The 22,408-nt window shown below is 48.5% G+C and overlaps 3 protein-coding genes and 1 pseudogene across 4 annotated transcripts in view; 1 reads left to right on the top strand and 3 right to left on the bottom strand.

Moving 5' to 3' along the window:
• Positions 1-1,705: 1,705 nt before the first annotated feature.
• Positions 1,706-6,446, top strand: LOC101755874 (glutamate decarboxylase 1). Of its 2 annotated transcripts, none has more exons than XM_022827526.1 (7): positions 1,706-1,857; positions 2,285-2,489; positions 4,162-4,362; positions 4,447-4,661; positions 5,156-5,409; positions 5,496-5,548; positions 5,657-6,446. In XM_022827526.1, the coding sequence occupies exons 1-7, from the start codon at positions 1,760-1,762 to the stop codon at positions 6,125-6,127; spliced, it is 1,497 nt and encodes a 498-aa protein (XP_022683261.1). In that variant the 5' UTR covers positions 1,706-1,759; the 3' UTR covers positions 6,128-6,446. The 2 variants fall into 2 exon arrangements, with proteins under 2 accessions (XP_022683261.1, XP_004973645.1); XM_004973588.2 differs by lacking the exon at positions 1,706-1,857 and adding an exon at positions 1,864-2,179.
• Positions 6,447-7,054: 608 nt separating this feature from the next.
• On the bottom strand, positions 7,055-8,922 carry LOC101755461 (cytochrome P450 76M5). Its single transcript, XM_004973587.3, has one exon. The coding sequence runs from the start codon at positions 8,792-8,794 to the stop codon at positions 7,268-7,270; it is 1,527 nt and encodes a 508-aa protein (XP_004973644.1). The 5' UTR covers positions 8,795-8,922; the 3' UTR covers positions 7,055-7,267.
• Positions 8,923-12,478: 3,556 nt separating this feature from the next.
• LOC101771945 lies at positions 12,479-14,614 on the bottom strand (annotated as a pseudogene).
• A 6,971-nt stretch (positions 14,615-21,585) lies between these two features.
• The window catches only part of LOC101771549 (cytochrome P450 76M5-like), a 5,198-nt gene continuing 4,375 nt past the window's right edge, over positions 21,586-22,408 (bottom strand). The window contains 1 exon segment of the mRNA XM_012846860.3: positions 21,586-22,400. Coding sequence (XP_012702314.2) covers positions 21,684-22,400 — 717 coding nt within the window. The 3' untranslated portion in view covers positions 21,586-21,683.

The raw sequence follows: 22,408 nt of genomic DNA, 5'->3' as shown, positions 1-22,408 counted from the left end.
CATCATTTTTGAAGCAGCTCAACTCCATAAAATTTTTGGAGCTTATTTTAGTGGAGCACCTCATTCGCAAGTTCAAAACTATCAAATATGAACATACTCATAAGTCCAAGGATACCATTGGCACAAGCATACCAATTCGTTCTATTCTTTTCCAATCCTACTGACGCCTTTATCCTCATCTCGTACCTCTTCTTTCCTCCTCATGTCCTAACCCCCTTCTCCCCGTCTCCCTACTCTCCAGGAAGGGGTACAGGGGCGAATTCCATATAACCCTGCTAAACAATATAATCAGATTTTGGTGGGCAACTGACAATAATTCTTTTATCCATTTAGAGCCGGGCGCTTAAAAAAAATTTGCACCCACTACTCATTGCTCAACCTCCACCAGAATCACTTCCTATCTGTTCTTCATCCATCCTGCTCTCTACCAGAATCACCCTATCGGTGAATTAGGAAGGTATAGCCGAAGAATTAGGGAGTATAATCTAAAGTAAGTTTGTATCAACCAAGGAAACTACCATGTTTCTAGTTGCGTCCATTTTGTTTGCACGGCGCATCGGGTCCAATGTACATGTCCACCACTTTTAAAGGTTTCGTATCTACTCCTTTCATTTTAAATTATACGTCATTTTGATTTTTCTAGATTTATATATATTTACATACATTTAAATATCTATGCGCGAAAGGCAGAAGGCAGGGACAGAGGGAATACTGTGTGTAGTGTATACTCTATCTCTATATTTGTACGTTTGTGCTTGCGCGCGCTGTCAAAAAAAAAAACTTGGTAGCATTTGTCGAGACGGGCCCGGTGCCACAGGTAGTTTTTGTTTGCACCTTTGAGCCACGCGCCGCAGATAATCCACTTTCGGTCGCTACTCGCTACTCGCTACCGACACATCCTTCCCCATGAAGCGACCCCCTACAGCTACAGGGGCTTCGACATCGAACGCCACACCCAGCGCGCCAGCAGCGCATGTGGTGGGATCCGCTGCATTTGATCAGCTAATAAAGCTTGAGAGCCTAATCGCACGATAGAAAAGCTAGTCGACCCCTCTGTTCCTCCCTTTGATCCTCCCTGAACAAACCGTCGCTCGAATCCGCTCCGCGCAACAACACTCCAGACTTCCAGAGTCCATCACTTCATCCACACCACACCACACACGACCAGAACTAACGGGATCCGCAGGGAATCCGCGCACTCGTTTCATCCGGCAACTCGATCGAGTCGGGTCGACCTGGGTCTGTGTCCTGCCGCGTGCTGTTCACACTTTGACAGAGCTAGCTGTGGCTGGCACCCGAGTTCTCGCGCCGACGGGTGGCCGACACGCAGGACCGAGCAGTGACGCTGCGACGCGAGCGATCGCGCATGGGGATCCGCAATAAACAACCGCGCGCCATCGCCTGCCCCACGCCACCGCGGCACCACGCGGACCCCTCGCCGCGCGGCCGCGTGCGCCGGGCCACGCATACGTGTGCGAGCGCGCGGCTAAAAAATGCCCGCGCTGCGTCCCGAGCCGGCGGCCGGCGCCCGACCCGCCCGGCTAAAACCCCCACGTCGCCGTCATGGCCACGAGAGCACCGCGACACGCCACCCCGCACCAGCACTCGCTCTCTGCCTCCCGACCGACGCGTCGCCCTCGCCTTTCCGCCTCCGCCCACGGGCGAATCGATTCCCCTCTCCGGGGCCGGCCGTCGCTGTCCGCTCGCCCCGTAGGCCGTACGTACGCGGAGCCGAGTAGAGCGAGCAGCCGAGCACGAGATGGTGGTTACCGTGGCGGCGACCGGGCCCGGCACGGACGCCGAGCCGGTGAGCTCCACCTTCTTCGCGTCCCGCTACGTCCGCGACCCGCTCCCACGGTCAGTTCCCTGTGTACCTGTAACTGTACTGGTAGTGGCAGCGGCGATTCCGTTTCAGTGCTACGCCGCGGCCGCGCGGAGGCCGGTGGTTGGGCCAGGTCGCCGCGATTAGTAGTACCAGCTTACCACTCGGGCACTCCCACTACCACCACCACCACACAAACCGAACCTACCCACGTCGGGAGCAAGGACAATCGGCAGACGGCAGGGGAGCGTGAGCAGCCGCAGCAGCCATGGTGCTCTCACACGCCAACTCCATCGGCCGGGACGACGCCGTGGCCAGCACCTTCGCGTCGCGCTACGTGCGGGAGCTGCTGCCGCGGTGACCACCGGCTACGGCCCGGCCCCGGGGCCACGATTTCGCTATCGCTTCGCCGATCCGCGCGCGCGGTACTCAACTGATGATCCTCTGGCTGGGCTGGTGCAGGTACCGGATGCCGGATCGGTCGATCCCGCGGGAGGCGGCGTTCCAGATCATCAACGACGAGCTGATGCTGGACGGCAACCCGCGCCTGAACCTCGCCTCCTTCGTCACCACCTGGATGGAGCCCGAGTGCGACAAGCTCATCATGGGATCCATCAACAAGAACTACGTCGACATGGACGAGTACCCAGTCACCACAGAGCTCCAGGTACCGACTATTACCTACAGATCACACCATCGCCTTCTAGCTAGCAAGTGTTGCCAAAGTTTGAAATTTCTGAATCGCACCATCTTATTCTAGTTAGCTAGCTACTTTTGCCAAAGCTTGAAGTCTTGAAATCGCTTCTTCAGAGTTCGTCTTCAAAAGTTGCTTTACTTCTTGCTGATCTCAAGTTGCTGACAAAGTTCTGTCAGCCTTGTGCTTCCGTCTACCTGATTGTCTGTATCAAGCCATGGACATGTGCAAACCTGGACTCGAATCTTTTAGGACCTGATATTTGCCACGAATAGAAGGTACTGACTACTGACCTTCTGAACTCTGAAGTCTCCAAGCATTTGGGTTTCAGCCTTCAGACTTAAAAAGTACCCGAGTTTGGATGAGTCATCTGTTAAAAATTTGAGTGAGATTGTGTGAACACGTCAGAAAGGTACCTGAGTTTGCCAAAGCTTAAGATTTTGGAATTTACTTAAAAAAGATTTTGGAAATGGTTCAGAGTCTTAGGGAGTGTTTGGATTTGACTAAAATTCATGTCACATCGAATATTCATATCACATCGAATATTCGGAGGCTAATTAGGAGGACTAAACATGGGCTAATTATAAAACTAATTATACAGATGGAGGCTAATTCGCAAGACGAATCTATTAAGCCTAATTAATCCATCATTGTCAGTCTTATGCTTCCGTCTGTCCGTTGTCTATATCAAGTCATGGACTCCTGAACGCCTTGGACTACAACTTTTATTTGCCAACAATAGAAGGCACGGACTGCCTGAGCTGAAGTCACGAAGCATTCGGCGGTTCAGGCATCAATATACTGTTTGGTTTCCATCTGGAATGGAATGGTCAGTCATGGTCAGCCCATTAATTTGGAGATGAATCCATTTGTAATTATTAAGCTAACCATGTGCTTGTGAGGAATAAGATAGTGACTGATCAACTCATTTCTTCTTCAAACCAAACAGATATTTGAGGAGTGGAAAGTTGACGGATCACCCTATTCCTCGAACCAAAACACCCTAAAAAAGTACTACCTGAGTTTGGATAAGTCATACCAATTAAAAGTTTCAGGGTGATTACACATTAAAAATAAGTTTTAAACGTGTTTATGCATAAACCTGAATACCTGATAAACGTCAAGCTGCCAAAAAAAAAGGACTTGTGAAGGGAACATACAGTGGTTGCATGACAGTTACTGGCTTACATGATAATTCTGTAGAAAACACCACTCGTCAATGTGCCTTATGCCCTGATTCACTGCCAGAAAAGAAAGGGCAGAGCATTCTCTGATGGCTTTTAGGGGTAGAATTTGTTGATTCTCGGATACTGTCGAATTGGTCTTCTTGAAATAAATTGGCATTTCCCTGATTCTTCTTCTTCTGCTGCTGCTGCTGCAGCACTAGTTAATAGCAACAGCCGGACTGAATGGTTTCATTGACAGATAGTTCAATTCAGATGGATTGGGATGATGAGTTGTAGGCAAGTAATAACAGGTGTTTAGGTGTGTTTAAGTGATCTAATCCAGTAATAACTAATGATACTGACATTTTTCCGTTGGCCAATGCTGCTTTGACCATTTGCACGACTGTTACTTGCTAACATACTTCTGCATTTTTAGTTACCGTTGCACATTTGCTTATTGCTTGCCGATATCTTTGCAGAACCGTTGCGTAAATATGATAGCTCACCTGTTCAATGCACCGATTAAGGAGGATGAGACGGCTGTTGGAGTTGGAACAGTGGGATCCTCAGAAGCAATTATGCTTGCAGGCCTAGCATTCAAGAGGAAATGGCAAAACAGGAGGAAGGAACAGGGGAAGTCATATGACAAACCCAACATTGTCACTGGTGCTAATGTTCAGGTATATGCTTGTATAAATTATCAAAGAAGTTGATCGTAAAGCATATGTCTGAAAGATGCCTCTGGTGATTTCTAATGTTCCTAGGTTTGCTGGGAGAAATTTGCAAGATATTTTGAAGTAGAGCTAAAGGAGGTTAAGTTATCTGAAGGATATTATGTCATGGACCCTGTCAAGGCCGTTGAGATGGTGGATGAGAACACTATATGTGTTGCGGCCATCTTGGGATCTACTCTCACCGGGGAGTTTGAAGATGTTAAGCTATTGAATGACCTTCTTACAAAGAAGAACAAGGAAACTGGGTAAGCATTTTATCAGCTATCTAGACCTCCAGGGTATTACCTTCTCAATGCAAACATCATGGTTCATTGGTCTAGCAGCACCAGTCTGATGTTTCTTTTGGGGTTCGAAGTGGTGGTTAATCATCCTTACAAGTTTTAATAGGCCTTATTAACAAAATTCGTGAAAGCAAAGGCGCCAACTTATTTCTGAAAAAGAACCCTGCTTGATGTATTTATGTAACACATGGTCTGTGCCATGGACCATGGGGTAAGTCAAAACTTATTTCCAAAAATGAACATAGCCAATGGTGCCACCATAGCTCACTGGCATGTTACTCTTTTTTAATTATGTTTTTGACACTGTATAGCTGGTATTTTCCTGAAATCATCCCGAACACTGCATTCAATATCTTTCTTATGCGTATGACCAGAATTGTTGCTGCAAAACACAGCAATGCAACATACTCTGCTCAAATTTCTGTCGAGATGCTTACTCTGTTATACATCATATGAAGGTTGGATGTGCCGATTCATGTTGACGCTGCGAGCGGAGGATTCATAGCGCCTTTCCTCTACCCTGAGCTTGAATGGGACTTCAGGCTACCGCTAGTGAAGAGCATCAATGTCAGTGGGCACAAATATGGGCTTGTCTACGCTGGTGTTGGTTGGGTAATTTGGAGGAGCAAGGAAGATTTGCCTGAAGAGCTCATTTTCCATATAAACTACCTAGGGACAGACCAGCCTACATTCACGCTCAACTTCTCTAAAGGTATCTCTTTCAGGTCTCTGGGTGATTCAGTTCCTTTGATATTCCTTATACTACAGGAAATTGATGGCTTAGAAACTCTTCTGCAGGTTCTAGTCAGATCATTGCACAATACTATCAGCTCATTCGCCTAGGCTTCGAGGTATTTCCATTATTCTTTCAGAGGTTGCGAAATAGTTTCATTCAGACAATATGTGTACCAGGCACAGAATGATAAAAACTAATTGTTGGTGCCACCATTCTGCTGCAGGGGTACAAGAACATAATGCAGAACTGCAAGGCGAACGCTGCCGTTCTGCGGGAAGGCGTCGCGGCGACTGGCCGGTTCGACATCCTCTCCAAGGAGACCGGCGTGCCGCTGGTCGCCTTCTCTCTCAAGGACAGCAACCATTTCAGCGTGTTCGACATCTCCGAGAACCTGCGGCGGTTCGGCTGGATCGTTCCGGCGTACACCATGCCGGCCGACGCGGAGCACGTGGCGGTGCTCCGCGTCGTCATCAGGGAGGACTTCAGCCGGAGCCTCTCCGAGCGGCTCGTGAACGACATCCAGAAGATCCTGCGCGAGCTGGACGCCCGCGCCACCCACGCCGTGCGGGTCTCCAGCGCCACCGCCGCGCAGTCGGACGACGGCGTCGTGGCCAAGAAGAGCGTCCTAGAGATCGAGCGGGAGGTCGCCGCGCGATGGAGGAACGCCGTGAACAAGAAGACCGGACCGTGCTGATTGGCGCGTGGAGGAGGATGTGATCCGGAGGTTTCGCCACGACGCCTTCGGTCTTGATGTGCTTGTGTATCTATCGTAGACGCTTGTCTGCGTGGTCCAATTCCGTGTGGCGGGCGCCTTTGGGGTTGGGGCTGGGGCTGTCTCACTGTGTTTGCTGTAGTCTTGCTACGTAACTCGATGTATTCGTGTGGCATTTCGATCTGGCTGTTTATGTTTGAGACGACAATATGTTCAGGATCGAACCAGAAATAAAAATGGCTGTAAAGGTTGGAATTGTGCATAATGAGGCAGGGGAAAAGGAGAAAGAATTCTATGTTTAGCTCAGAACACATTGAAGGTGATGAAATCATGAAAACATTTTTTAGCACATGCAACATAGAACTACTAGGAGCTCTTTTGGTCCTATTATAGCCAAGAAATTAAAATGGATCCCACGCTGGAGCCCATTTGAAAAACATATCCCCCATTTGAAAAACATATCCCAAGAGGATAATGACTTTCTTACTAAACCTTTCTCTGAAGAGGAAATAAAAAATGTGGTCTTCTCCATGGAAACTATGCCCTGAGCACCTACCTATTAAACTCTATCAAAGCTTTCAAGTAATTGTCAAGGAGGACATGTATCATGTTCTCTAAATTCCTAGAACATAGGTCAAAGCTTTCAAGTTTCATGAGTTGTGTAATATCTTTTATGTAATATCGTACCTATGTAAGACTCGCATGCTTTCTCTTAAATGCCATAGCAGTGCTCTGCTTATTTTTCCAAATAAAAAATGTATAGTTGTGTTGTTATCGGCATGGATCGGGATTCAGGAAACTGCAAAGCCTGCAAATCGGACGGCGACGGGGACCAACTTCCGAGTTTGAAGTTCCTGAATATCAGGGAAAACGGTGTCAAATCCACCACCACCCACAACTCGATGCATGTATAATAGTAGTATTTCTCAGCGGACATGATAGGAACAAGTGATCATTGGATTTGTCGGTGCACACATGCCAAATCGCAAATGCCATTGAAGTGATGATCGAAGTGGCATTATTTGCGCCTTTCAATTGCCCATTTCTACCATCTGCAGAAGCAGACTACATCTATGGCATACTGCTGTCGATTCTAAGCACACGCCAGACTGCATGCAGTAACTAGGCGATGACGACGGGCACGGCCTTGAGAGGGACGGCCAAGACGTTGGCGGTGGTGAACTTCTCGCTCACGTCCAACCGCCCGGCGGCCACGCCGTCCGGCAGGCGCCACTCGAACGCGTGGAGCAGCGACGCCAGTATGAGCGGCACCACGCGCTCGGCCATCGGCAGGCCGGGGCACGACCTCCGGCCGGACCCGAACGGGATGAACTCGAAGTCTTTCCCCCGGAAGTCTACCTTGCTCTCAATGCCCAAGAAACGCTCCGGGACGAACTCGTCCGGCCTCTCCCACGACGCCGGGTCGCGCATTATCGCCCACGTGTTGAAGATCACCGCGCAGCCCTTTGGCACGGCGTAGCCTCCGATCTCGACGCCGTCCTCCACGACCCGGTGCGGCAGCATCAGCGGCGCCACGGGGTGCATCCGCATGGCCTCCTTCACCACGGCCTGGAGGTAAGGGAGGCTCGCCGCGTCGGCCTCCTCGACAGCTTCCTTGCTCCCGAGAGCGCCCTCGATCTCGGCGCGCAGCTTGGCCATGGCGCCCGGGTTGCGGAGCAGCTCGGCCATCGCCCACTCCACGGTGATCGCCATCGTATCGCTCCCGGCGGCGAACACGTCGAACAGGATGGTCGTCACGTTGTCGCGCGCGATCTTGCCCGCGGCCATGAGCTCCACGAGGATGTCGAGGAAGTCGCCGCGCTTGTCCTGAGAGGAAGCCTCGGCCAACCTGCGGTCGATCATGCCGTCAAGGACGCGGAAGACTTTCTCGAAGCGTCCGGTCGCCTGGCGCCGCCATCCTTGCAGGTCCAGCGGCCGGAGCAGAGGGAGAAGGTCCGAGACGTTCGGCTTCGCGACCAGCTCGACGAGCTCCTCCACGAGCCCGCGCAACCCCTGCGCAGACTCGGCGCCCACGTCGACCACGTCGTCGGAGAACAAGGCGCTCGACACCAGGTTGAGCACGCCGCCGTACACGGCCTGGCCGACGTCGACGTCCCGCCCGGCGCGCCCACGGATGTAGCTCACCAGGTCGCGGACCTTGCGCTCGCGGACGCCGCGCGCCGCCGCGAGGCCGCGCGGGGAGAAGACGTGCGTCGCGACGATGCCGCGCAGGGTCCTCCAGAGCGGGTCGGAGCTCGGCAGCCAGATCATGGACCGCGCCGAGAAGCCGAGGGCGCGGGCGGTGTCCGGGACGGCGCGCGCGGCGAGGCGGCGGTCGTGCCTCGTGAACGCCTCCCTCGCCGCGTCGGGCGAGGAGATGACGACGGCCGTGGAGAGCCCCAGCCGGAGGCGCATGACGGGGCCGTGGGCGCGGGCGAGGCGCGCGAGCGTGTGGTGGAGGTTGCCGCGGAGGGAGAGGAGGTTGCCGATGAGTGGGAGTGGCCTAGGGCCGGGCGGCGGCCGCCGTGCAGCGCCGGAACGGTGTCTTAGGCTGGCGTAGTAGAGCAGCGTGACGACGGCGAGCGTTGCCGACAGCAACCAGAGATCGCGCTCCATTTGTGGGGCGTAGCTGGTAGCTTGTTCCGGCATGATTCAATCCGTGCATGTGAGAAGTCAGTCTAGTCTGCAGAGAGGTTGGTGCCCTTGATTGCTACTCGTGTTCTCTACGTGGAAATGTACTGGATCTGGCAGGAATTCTTTCTGGCACGACATGGAAAATGGTGAATTCTGGTGCGTTCACACGTGCATTGCCTTGGATAGTTATAGCCTTTTGGCATTTGCACACCCTTTTCACTAGACAGTGTGCACGCACAAGCCTACACGCAAGGCCTTTTTTTTTCTCGTTCAACCATACGAATGCGTGAAGTTTTTTTTCCCCCCCATTCAACGACACTTGCTTACATCCAACTATCCAAGGCAATGCACGTGTGAACGCACCAGAATGGTAGAGTTAGTAAGCTTATGCAGTTAAATGCTTATATTTCATAAACCGTGAATCCATTTTTATAATATGTTTGCATCGTTATAGTTCTTACATTTTTATCAACAGAATGAGATCAATGATTGCCTATATCATAATTGAAAAATGTTAGTATAAGTTAATAATACTTGGATGTTTTGCCAAAAAAAATGCCTATACAGAACTTGAAAAGAATTCACTCCGTTTCTTCTATTTTTTCCCAACATCAACACTAATAGTACATTTATTCAATGCAGATCCATCGGCAAATTTTTGAAAAGTGGCAACCAAGTTAGAATACACTCAAAGGTTAATTTGTTTTATTGTGGCAAAGGTAGATAAATTATAAAAAAAATAGAACCCATGGTAAAAAAAAGAGAGAGGATGAGTTCTTTGTTACACAAAATGACAGAACTTCAGGGACCAGAAATAATGCAAGAATATGTGTAACTGTTATGTTGGATTGGATCTGCTCTAGGACTTGGCGCCTTGTATAATGCCCATGTGTATATGGCTTGGACCACACACATGGATGGATAGGTTTAGCCCAAGTCATCAAGAGTTCTTGAACGTTCAAGTAACGGGTTCAGACTTCAGAGATCCAGAATGTGTTCACTCCTGTCCGCTCCTGTTGATTTCACGCCTAAGAGCAACTCCAAGAGTATCCTAAAAAATTCTTCCCCAAAACTATGTATTGGGGATTCTCCTAAAAAAAATTTCCCCCAAAAACATATCAGTCCACAGCAGATCGCTAATAAATAGCCCCTAATATTTCAAACACAGGCCAAGTTATCATATTGGGCCCATCGGAAGGGACGCGCGGGCGTGCGGGAATCAGGATTGGGGGAGGAACGCCAACGCTAAAATATACACGGTGGCAGGCTGTTTTTTAGCGTCGCTAAAAAATTGGGGAAGGTTTAGGTGGATTGTTGGAGTTCATTTTTTCTCTCTTTTTTCCTAAAAAAAGTATTGGGGGTAAGATTAGCAGTCTCTTGGAGTTGCTCTAACACCCGTAACTCTCATGCCGCAAAAATGCAGGATCCCCGATTGCTGTTCATATGGTCGATCGATCGGCATCTTCCGACTGAAGCAAAACAGCAAACACGCACAAACTTCTCACGGTACAACGGATCCGGAAATTTCAACGACTGAGGCTCCCTTTGGTTTTGGCTTTCTGGTGTTGTGGCTAAAAAAAAAAAAGCTAGAAGTAGGGATACTCCTTGGCTTACAGAGAAAGCTACTTTCATGTAGTTCATTTTTCACAGTAAGAGAGTAAGTGCTTTCTGGAGCTTTGGCTTTCACAAGTTGGAAGAAATTACCCACTACCACTGGTTATGTTGTACCAGTTCGCTTCTTTTTTTCCCGTCTCCTTCACCCGCCGGCTCTCCCCTGCCCGGCACTGCTCCTCCTCTCCCGGTGGCGGCGCCCCTCCTCTCCCGGTGGTAGCGCCCCTCCTCCTCTCCCGCCGGCTCTCCCCTGCCCGGCACCGCTCCTCCTCTCCCAGCGGCGACGCCCCTCCTCCTCTCCCGACGGTGGTGCCCCTCCTCCTCTCCTGCCGGCTCTCCCCTACCCGGCACCGCTCCTCCTCTCCCAGCGGCGGCACTGCTCCTCCTCTCTCGACGGCGGCTCCCCTCCTCCTCTCCCACCGGCTCTCCCCTGCCCGGCACCACTCCTCCTCTCCCAGTGCGATGCCCCTCCTCCTCTTCCAGCGGCGGCGCCTCTCCTTCTCTCCCATCGGCTCTCCCCTGCCCGACATCGCTCCTCCTGTCCTGGCGGAGGCGCCCCTCCTCCTCTCCCGGCGGCGGCGAGGGCGGCATGGTGGGTTGTAGGCACGGCGGTGGCGTGGCGGGCGAGGAGAGAAGGAAGGAGGAGGGGTCAAGGGTGGAGACCGGGTGGAGGCACGCGAGGGCGAGGAGCTCAGCTTCGTGGTTGCGGCGCTCGACCTCACGCTCCATGAAGGAGAGCACCTCCTCAGCCTGGCGCATGGTGGAGGACTCAGCCTCGTCGGGCTCATGGCCGTGTAGCGAACATGGCCTCATTAAGCTATAGTTTGTGATTTTGGTGATTGAGTGACAACATAGTCATTGGGACTAATGCTTTGTTTAGCATGTACCTTGTAGGTTTTCTAGGTCCCAAGAATGCAAACCAAACAATGGCAAGGTCCAAATGATGGTATTCTTGACATCCAAGTTATGGTATTCGAGTATCCAAGTTATGGTATTTAAGTGACCAAGCCATGATATCTAGGATTATTCTATGGTATTGAAGCATCCAAATGATAGAAAAAATACAGAGACCATCCAAGTGATAGTAGCTTTGGTGTTTGCATTGGACGATTTGGAATGAAAAATGCACCATCAGATGTTCCGATACCCCACCTGAAAAGCGTCGGAATAAGCGTCGAAATAATTGGTACACTTTGGAGAAAACTAGACAAAGTCAACCATCGGATGTTCCGATGGTCACTTTTCTAGTAGCGTCGGACGAATTCGAGGGACAGGCTTGGAAGACAGAGAAAGCTCAATAGCATGGGATGATCCGATGGTATGCACAAAAGGAGCTCAGCGTCGAGAAGCTGAACATTGGTGATGTCCAACGGCTCGAGTAGGACACGCTCGATTCCAAGATCTGCCGCTGGATCCACGGCACCTACGCTGCGGTCCATAGTGTCTTCGCTATTGAGCCCCGCCTTTGCTTCCACATCTTCCACGAGAAACTGGGCATCGGGCACTGCTCCCCCGAGAAATTGAAGGCCAGCCCACTAGAAGGTGCTCCACGATCCCCAAATCAAACTTGAAGCTCTGCGCGGAACGAGAAGACCAGCCACATCGAGCTTCGAATCATCAGCGTAGTTCATCCTCCCAAGTCCCCACAGAGAGGAAGAGAGAAGATGGGTGGACCTAACATGTGGGCCCTACATGCCATGTTTACGTCAGCATGCATGTCGTTTAATGCAAGTTATGGAGATTTGGACGTCACATGAAACGATTAACAAGTTTAGGGATTTAGATGTGCATTTTGTAAGTTTGGAGACCTGGATGACACTTGCTGCCAAGTTGATGTACCACTTGTATATTTTACTCAACAGAAAAACGCGGAAATGTCTAACCAACCAATCACAAAGTTGCCGAACATATAGGAAAATGGTGTCAAGACCAAAGCGACACATTATAGGAGTATACACATTTAGCTGAGACGGGATTGAGGACAATCGATCAATGGATTTGTTGCTTCATTATTGCCAAATTGCCAATGCCATTAAAATGGCATTGTCTGAGCCCTCCAATTGCCCAAATTCCAACATCTAGCAGCATCTAGACGACGACCGGCACGGCCTTGAGAGGGACAGCCATGACATTGTCGGTGGTGAACTTCTTGGTCATGTCCAACTTCTCGGTGGACATGCCATCCCGCAGGCGCCACTCGAATGCGTGTAGTAGCGACGCGAGTATGAACGGCACCACACGCTCCGCTATTGTATGCCGGGGCACACCCTCCGGCCAGCTTCGAACGGGATGAACTTGAAGTCTTTCACTCTGAAGTCTACCTTGACTTCCAGGTCCAAGAACCTCTCCGGGATGAACTCATCTGGCCTCTCCCACGCCGCCGGGTCACGCATGATTGCTCATGCGTTGAAGATCATCATGGACCCCCTGGGCATTGTGTAGCCGCCGATCTCGACACCATCCTCGATGGCTTGGTTGGGTAGCAAAATGGGTGCCACGAGGTGCAGCCGCATCGCCTCCTTCATCACGGCGTGGAGGTACAGCAGGCTTGCCGTGTCGGGCTCCTCGATGGCTTCCTTGCCACCGATGGTGGCCTTGATCTCCGCACGCACCTTGTCCATGGCGTCCCGTTTGCGAAGGAGCTCGGCCATTGCCCACTCCACTGTGATGACAATCGTGTCGCTGCTGGTCCAAGTGATGGTATCTTTGGTGTTTGCATTAGACGATTTGGAATGAAAAATGCACCATCAGATGTTCCGATGCCCCACCTGAAAAGCGTCGGAACAAGCATCGGAGTAATTGGTACGCTATGGAGAAAACCAGACAAAGTCAACCATCGGATGTTCTGATAGTCACTTTTCTAGTAGCGTCGGACGAATTCTAAGGGACAGGCTTGGAAGATAGAGAAAGCTTAATAGCACAGGATGATCCGATGGTATACACAAAAGGAGCGTCGAACAAAGTATATTTTCTTTAATCCTTTATAGAAGGTTTTGGCTAGAAATCCTTCGGCACCGGATGATCCGATGGTACCATTGGAGAAAGCATCGGAGCAATGACTTCAGGGAATCCAACGGCTATGTGACGTGAATAGTGGCATCGGTTGATCCGATGGGGGCATCGGATAAGGCGTCGAATGAATTTCTAAGAAATTTGGGCGCGGAGAGTCCAGCGGCTAGATGCACCGGATGTTCCGATGCAGGCTAAAAATAGACCATTAGGACATTCAATGGTATACTTTTTCGCTACCCGTTGGAGCAACGGCACTTTGAGCCCTTGGGGCTAATTATACCCCCACTACTCACCTATTTGGAGTGGCTGGAGTGTCAAGGGGTGCATTGAAGACCAAGACTCATCAAGAACACATCCAAGCCACCAAAAGTGCTTAAGTGATGCATCAAAGGCTTAGCACAAGCTTAGAAAAGTGATTAGTGCTAGGATAGGCCGAGAAAGGAGTGAGTGCAAGGTGTGCCAACCTTGTGATCAGGTTTTAGAGTGAATCACTGTTGTACAAGAGGTGTGCCGGCGCCTTGATGGCTCGCCAGCAAGTCTTCAACCCTCCGGTTTGGTGTGGAGCGGCATCGACAACCTTGTGCGGGGGACATGAAGACCTCCTTCCTTCATGAAGAAACTCCTTAGTGGAAACAGTATCAAAGTGACCGAGGAACAAGGTGCTCGACACTAGGTTCAGAGTGCCGCATTACATGGCCTCGCTGACGACCACCTCTCACCCGGCGCGGCGGCACACCCACGGAGGTAGCCCACCAGGTCACGCACCTTGCGTTTTCGGGCGGCGTGCACCGTGAAGATGTTCGCGGCCATGACGCCGCACAGGTGCTTCCACCGCGGGTCGGAGCTCAGCATACACACCATGGAGCGCTCTGAGAACTCGAGCGCGTGGGTGGCATTCGGCAAGGCCTGCGCGGCGAGCCGCCGGTCGTGCCTCGTGAACGCCTCCGCCGCCGCGTCGCGCGAGGAGATGACCACCACCGTGGTGAGCCCGAGCTCAAGGCGCATGATGGGGCTGTGTGCGCGCGCGAGGCGAGCGAGCGTGTGGTGGAGGTTGCCGATGCAGAGGTCGAGGATGTTGCCGATCAGCAGGAGCGGCCTAAGGCCGCGCGGCCGCCGGGCCCCACTTGATGAACGGCGTCGGACGCTGGCGAGATAGTAGAGGAGCGAGACGGCGAGCGTCGTCACCAACAGCAGCCAGCTCTCGCTCTCCATTTGTGTGGCTTAGCTAGTTGGTCTGTAGAGAGGAGTCAGGATTGAGGATTCTATCCGTGTGCATGTGAGAGTCGGAGCACTTGTTTATTAAAAAAAATATTCGGAGCGATTGGAGTCGCCGGTGTCTAGATGATCTGAACTCTGAAGGTATATAGGCGCGCCCCACGTGAAGTACTGTGTGCTCAGCAATGTTATTTGCTGTTTGACTAGCCTATCAATCGTTCTTTACATAGCATCTATAGTCATACATGACCGATTCAGGATAAAATCCAAGAAGTGGCGCACTCATAAAACCGGAAACAAAGCCAAAATAGTGGTCAAATTTAATTGTTTTTCTTTGATTCTTTGATTTACATCTTATCTTACTATTACTAATTGGAGACTTCTTTTGATACTATCTAGGAATTCTAGGTGGACACTCTATAAAAGGAGAGAAATTTTAGAAATTCTCTCAAAAAAGCAAAATATCTAGCCATCGGTACAGTAGTCTAATCATCATAGCCATTGAATCTATTATGTTTTCGCAAAATTACCCACCTATGTCATTATGAAAATCACCAAAAATAACCCCCTTAATCTATATCTAAATTACCCACCTCTGCCATTATATAGAATAAAATAAAGTAACCCCTCATCTTCATCTAAATTACCCACTTACATCATTATAAAATAATAATTTGTATTAACAAAATATTTAAAGTAACCCTTAAATTTGGATCAAAATTATGCACATTCGTAATTATTAAAAATAAAATGTGATAACCCTAAATTTGAATCCAAATCATCTTCATTAAAAATATACCCTAAGGAACAGCAATATATGATTTTAAATTAATTATTTCTTATATTGTTGGTATAGAAAAAAATAATCAAGGTATTATCCATGATGTGCGTCACCATTTATAAATATATAGTGTAAGTGAGTAGAATATAGATTTCTATGTTAAAAATATAGCTCAAATTTAATGTCTATTAAACAAATTCTAGTGCATAACCGTGATGCAAAGTGAAAAAAGGAAATATTATAAATGTGGATGGAAGTGTTATAAGTAATTACTAACTAAAATCTATATGAAGATAATAAGTATATATCTATGACATATTGTGTTAGAATATTTAACAAATGAGAGAGTTCAATGTAATAGTTTTGATTGTTAGCTATGTACCCTCATTATTTTCAATTGGAGGCTCTGTATTAGCAAGACACGCTAGGAAAAAAAAGATAAATCCTATGAATTACCACAAAATTATAAACATCAGGGTATCAACCCTGTAGACTCTAACAATCATAGTCATTGGTCTATTATATTTTTTAAGGTAACAATTTTTATTATTAGCTATGTACCCTGATTTTTTTTCAATTGGAGACTCCGCATTAGCGAGACACGCTAGAAAAAAAGATAAATCCTATGAATTGCCACAAAAATCATAAACATCCGGTATCAATCTTGTATACACTAATAATCATAGTCTTAGTCTATTATATTATATTTTTAAAAATTACCTACCACTATTATTATAAAAATATTCTAAAATAAACTCCTAACTTATATCTAAATTTTCCAGCTCTGTCATTATAAAAATAATTTAAAGTAACTCCATAATTTTCATCTAAAATTCTACCATGAATGTCATTATAAAAAATAACTTAAAATACCATTCTAAATTTATATCTAAATTACTTACATACTTCGTTACTAAAAAAATATAAAACAAACACCTAAATCTTAATATAATTATATGAATGTTTATTATACAGAAATATAAAAAAAACCAATGTATGATTCTAAATGTCTCAATTAAAAATTTTTATTATTAGCTAGCGTTCAAATTTTTAAACAATGTTCTACTACAATATCTCTTAGAACTATTAGCCCGTGTGGAGCATGGATTAATGGACTAGTGGTAAAAATTGGTATACACCAGCGAGTGTCCTTGGCATTGGGGAAGGGGGGAGGAGGGCACATGCCCCCTCAGCCTCCTCTCCCTCCACACCTGCACAAAACAAGTACTATGGATACACGAACAAAGATAAAAAGATATCTGTAAGAAACATGACTCCATTAGGTCATAGTTTGTGATTTTGGTGATTGAGTGACAACATAGTCATTGAGGCAAATGGCTTGTCTAGCTTGTATCCTGTAACTTTTATAGGTCACAAGAATGCAAACTAAATCATGGGATGATCCAAATGATGGTATTCTTGATATCCAAATCATGGTATTGTAGGATTCAAACCATGGTATCTACGATTATTCTATGGTATTCAAGTGCCTATATTCATGGTGCTCAAATGACAGTATTCAACAGTAGCACCGGATGTACCGACGGTCCATCGGTAGGGGTGGGCATTCGGTTAGACTGAACCGAACCGATCGCGGTCTTTTATTAATTCGATTATCAAAAATCGGAACCGATCGGTTACTAGAAATTTTCAAGAACGACGAATTCGGTCTCCATTAGTTCGGTCTCGGTCTCGGTCAGCCAACAGAGAATACATCCAAAAATTACAGAGAATCAACCATCACAACACATGATTGAGGCACAAATCAACACAAAATCCACACAAATTAGCACAGATGAAACACAAATAACAGCGATGAAATACAAATAAAAGAAAATTGCTTCCAAAATGTATCACGTGTTGCGATCTCAAGGAGATAAGGAGAAAGGAGTTGCCACCATCTGATTGCCGAGCGCGAGCAACCAATAGAATCAAAGCACCTGGGACGCGCGAGCGGCCGCTGGCCGGGTGCCGTCGAGTGCGGCGCGAGCGGACAGGCGGGCGATGACCTGGAGCTTGGAGGAGTAGAGGTCAGGGGAAGGGAAATGGAGCCTGGCATCGCGGGCAAGCATGGAGGGATGGAGGAGAGGAAGGTGGGCGTTCGGCTGTGCACCGGCTTACCTCCAGTGGGAGGGAGCGTGCGATCTCCCCCCGTGGGTGGAAGGCGGCAGCCAGCGGGGTGAGGATGAGATTGGGAGGGAGGGGTGCGTGGATGAGGCCTGACCGCTTGAGGGAGGTGTGTCCGTGTGTGTTACGGTTAGTTATGCTCTTGGGCCAGCTTGGTCTGTTAAAGTACTATTGGGCCTATTCGTTTTCTAGGTTAAATCGGGGACCCAAGGGTGGGAACCGAAAAAACTGAATTTATTTCAGTTATCAGGAACTAGGAACTGAATTTAGGATCAAATATTTCGATTTCGGTCTGGGTATTTCAGTTCGGTCTTTGATCATTGATTAATTGTGCCCCGCTATCCATCAGAGCAGCCATCGAACAAGGCGTCGGATAAATTCACAGAGCAGAGAGAAAAAGACTTATAGCACCGGATGATCCGATGCCTTGTGGAGGTGACCGTCGGATGAAGCATATTTACTTTGAAATCGTCCAGAGAGGTTCCGGGTGAAACCCCTTCAGCACCGGATATTCTGACGGTGCATCGAATGAAACGTCAGATGAATTTGAGCAGGGGGTCCAATGGCTATATGCGTTAGCAGGGGGCACCGGATGATCCGATGCCTACAAATGTGACCATCGGATCATCCGATGCTCACAGATTTTACTAGTCTTTGGTGCAACGACTCTTCGAGGCCTTTGGGCTATTTATACCCTCTCTACTCATCCATTTCGAGTTGCTGGAGTGTCCAAGAGTGCATTCAAGACCAAGACTAATTAAGAATACATCCATGCCACCAAAAGTGCAAAAGTGATTGATCCCAGACTTAGCACATGCTTAGAGAGTGATTAGTGCTAGGATAGGCCTAGAGAGAGTGACTGCAAGGTGTTGGTACCTTGTGATTGGTTTAAAGAGTTAACCACCATTGTAAGCTTGGTGTGCTGACACCTTGGGGCCTTGGTGGCTTGCCGGCAAGTCTTCGACCCTCCAGCTTGGTGTGGAGTGGCGGCGACGACCGTGTGCGGGGGACAAGGAGACCTCTTCCTTCATGCAGAAGCTCTGTAGTGGAGATGACATCAAGGTGACTGGAAGAGAGGGAATGGTGAGCCTTGCCTTTGTGGCAAGCTTCTCATCTGACTTGGCGAGAGCCTTTGTGGTGAGCCCAAGACCTTGACTGAGAGAGACTTGATGACCGGGAGCATATCCTTGGTGGAGCTCCAACATGGATCAGGGGTCACATTTTCCTACCAATACCATGGGATAAATTCGTCGTGCCGAGTTTGCATCCTTCCTAACCCACTCCTTTATGTTTCCGCAATTCATACTTGCAACTTGAGTACCTTTACTTTCTAGAGTAGTATCATGATAGGATTGACTCTAGGTTGTAAAAGTCCTTTTGGGTGGGAAGTTTCACTAGATTAACCATAGAAGCACATCTAGATAGTATGATCTAGTGTATGTTTTGATGCATGGCAGTGGAAGCCATAGGTTAAGGTTTTAAGTTTGCCTAATTCAACCCCTCCCCCTATTAGGTTCCCCCTCTTAGGCTATGAGCACCGATTCCTTGCAATATCAACACATAGAAAGTCAGACATAATTAAATAAATCTTATCAAAATGACATTTTACCACATTCAGTAGCATAACGATGATGCATGCTTTGTACGTTGTAGAGGGCAAAATGAAATATTCCTTTGCATCATTTTCACAAAATACTAAAATAGCATACTCTAAAAAAGTGTTAGAACTAACCAATTATAATGTAATCAACAAAGGAAAAATTAAAAAGGCAACAAAGGTATAAATGGTAATACTTGACTTCATCATCTATACGATTTTTCATCATTTCTATGCTCTTTAATCTTATAGAAATGGTCCACGATCACTTCAATAGTAATTGAGGTCAACATTTCTTTCTCCACAAAACATACCAGGGAATTACTTGTATACTTGTCGCCAATTTTTTTACATAGTGCAGTCTTCATAAAGAAAGGGACATGACAAAGGATCAACTCAGGTATTGCAAATGATGGAGCTGTGATCTCTACAGCGTCAGGGGGCACGACAAAGCCATGAGTGAGCAAGGTATAACTTGAGAATATTAGCAAGGACAAGCGAGTTGCTGAAGAGTGTTAAAGTCTAAGGGAGTCTAAGGTACATGAAGACACGTACATACCACAAAATTGCTAAGTTAGTCACCCAAAACAATTAACACATGTTTAGAGAGTGGTTAGTGTTAGATTAGGCCTAGAGAGTGATAGAGCAAGGTGTTGTTTCCTTGTGCTTGTTTGTTAGAGCGAACCAACCATATAAACTTGGTACTCTAGCACTCCTTGGCAAATCATTGAAGCTTAGGCTTGGTATGGTGTGGAGCGGCGATGACGAAGGGAGTGGTGAGAGTTTCCTTCATGACAAGCTTCTCATCCGTCTTGTTGGGAGACTTCGTGGTGAGCCAAAGTTCTTGACTAGGAGAGACTTGGTGAATGGAAGTGTACCTTTGGGAAACTTCCACGTGAACTAAGGGTAACATTTACCTACCGATGCCACGGAATAAATTATTGAGTCAAGTTTGCATCTTTTCTAACTCACTCCTTTAAATTTTCGCATTTCATACTTTTAACTTAAGTGGCAGAGTAGTTGTTGATAGATTGACTTAGGTCGGGAAGCTCTAAGATGAAAGCACTTGTTTTGCCATTTTTATTTCGAAAATGCTAGGAACCTGACATTCGAAGAGGATTAGAAAAATCGGACGTTCTTGGTCCCACCTTCCACCGTTCAGGACACATGCTTTCATTCTCATCCACTCGTTTTCTACTGCCCCTAGGTCCCACCTTCCACCGATTGAGCTTAGAAAAAATCAGATATCCTTCTTCCTCAATCAGTCGCAGCGGCGTGGTTGTAGACGATGGCAACCTCCTCTGTTGTGTTGAATGTGCCAAGCTAGCGCCGCTCCTTGGTGTCAGGTCCCGGATCCCCGCCGCCTATCGGCCCTACAGCGTCGCTCTTCCTCCATGAACAGAGCCTTGAGCACCAAATGCGACACCACACGGAGGTCGCGCGGCGGCCGCAGCGGGTGTTCGCGTCGGATGTGTTTTGACAGGTACACGCCTGTGGAGTCCCACGGCAACCTCCTCGTCCTCCACCGTAGTGCCCTGTTCGCGGAGCGCGCCGGCCTCTGCATCTATGACCCCGTTGCGCCGCGCCTTCCTCCCACCCTTGGAGGCTTCTCGGCGATGAAGGCGACACCGGTGGCTGCGCCGGACGGTTGTCCCTCCGGTTGGTCGTCGTGGATTTGAGCGGGCTCCATCTCCTCAGTGTGATGCTCGACGTCGTAGCGAACCGGAGCAATAGAAGCTCGCGCCTACTGACGGCTCCATGTTGTGATAGGTACCTCCTGGTGTTGCAGTAGAGATTTTTGGATGTTGCAACAGTTGGCTTTTGATGTTTCATCTGTTTGCAACAGTCCGACTTGCTAGCAATTGGGTGTTGCACCAACTTTTTCACGATGTTGCATATGGTTGTTTTCTTTGTTTCGGCCTCTTCTTCTTTCGTTGTTGCAATGCTGTAAGAGATGCTTTTTTGTTGTTGCAATGTTGTAAGAGATGTTTTTTTGTTGTTGCAATACTTGATTTGGCCGAGATCGCAAGATTGTTTCTATTCGGGATGTTGCAACTTGTGATTTTTATTGTTGCAATGTGTCTGTTTTGAATGTTGCACGAAGTGAGAGATGTTTCATTCACGTAAAGGTGTTGCAAATTTATCTTCTGATGAATGTTGCATGAAACATGATGAAATACTGCGCACGAGGATTTTTTATCCTATAATAAGATGGATGGCGTGCATGAGTTCCAAAACTATTTTTAGTGCATGTTCTCATGTTACAAGTGTTGATTTTTGATGTTTTGATAGTTATTTTTCAATGTTGCGACGGAGTGTCCGATAAAAAATTTATCGGACGTCCGGATGCTGGCACATCCGTTTTTATTTTAGTTACAATATATCAAAGTCTATATCAACTCTAGCCCACACAATTTGCGCTGGCCACCTCGCTATTTTCCAACATTAAACTATGAGACATGCTAGTTAAATGCCCTTTATTTGCTCATTCATCCACGGCGGTGCCATTAAAATGAAAAAAAACACACCTTTATTTGCAATTTTGCATTGACCCTATACAACTAGGTTCTCATAACGGGCACTGCCCTAAGTGGGACGACCAGTACATTTACAGTAGTAAACTTTTCGCTCAAGTCCAATTGCTCATTGGATACACCCTCGGGCAGGCGCCAATCGAACCCATGTAGCAATGATGCCACTATGTGCGGCACAACACGCTCTGCCATGGGCAAGCCAGGGCACAGCCTCCGTCCGGCCCCAAACGGGATGAACTCGAAGTCCTTCGCCCTCAACTCCACACTTGCAGCCTCGTCCAAGAACCGCTCCGGGACGAACTCCTCCGGCCTCTCCCACAGCTCCGGATCCCGCATTATCGCCCAGGCGTTGAAGATGACGGTGCTCCCCTTGGGCACCATGTAGCCGCCGATCTCGACACCGTCCTCTACGGCCTGATGCGGCAACAGTATCGGCGCCACCGGGTGCAGCCGCATCGCCTCCTTCACCACGGCCTGGAGGTACGGCAGGCTCGCCACGTCGGGCTCCTGGACAGTTTCTTTGTCGCCGAGAACGCCATCGAGCTCCATGCGCACCTTGGCCATGATGCTCGGGTTCCGGAGCAGCTCGGCCATCGCCCACTCAACCGTGATCGCTATGGTGTCGCTCCCGGCTACGAACACGTCGAAAAGGATGGTCGTCAGGTTGTCACGAGCGACCTTGCCCGCGGACAGGAGCTCGAGGAGCGCATCGAGGAAGTCGCCGTGCGTGACCTTGGATGAGAGAGGAAGGC

This window comes from Setaria italica, chromosome VI (assembly GCF_000263155.2).
Source record: "Setaria italica strain Yugu1 chromosome VI, Setaria_italica_v2.0, whole genome shotgun sequence".
Classification (NCBI taxonomy): Eukaryota; Viridiplantae; Streptophyta; class Magnoliopsida; order Poales; family Poaceae; genus Setaria; species Setaria italica.
Note: the sequence above shows the minus strand (reverse complement) of the source record. Positions and strands in the feature narration are given on the sequence as shown.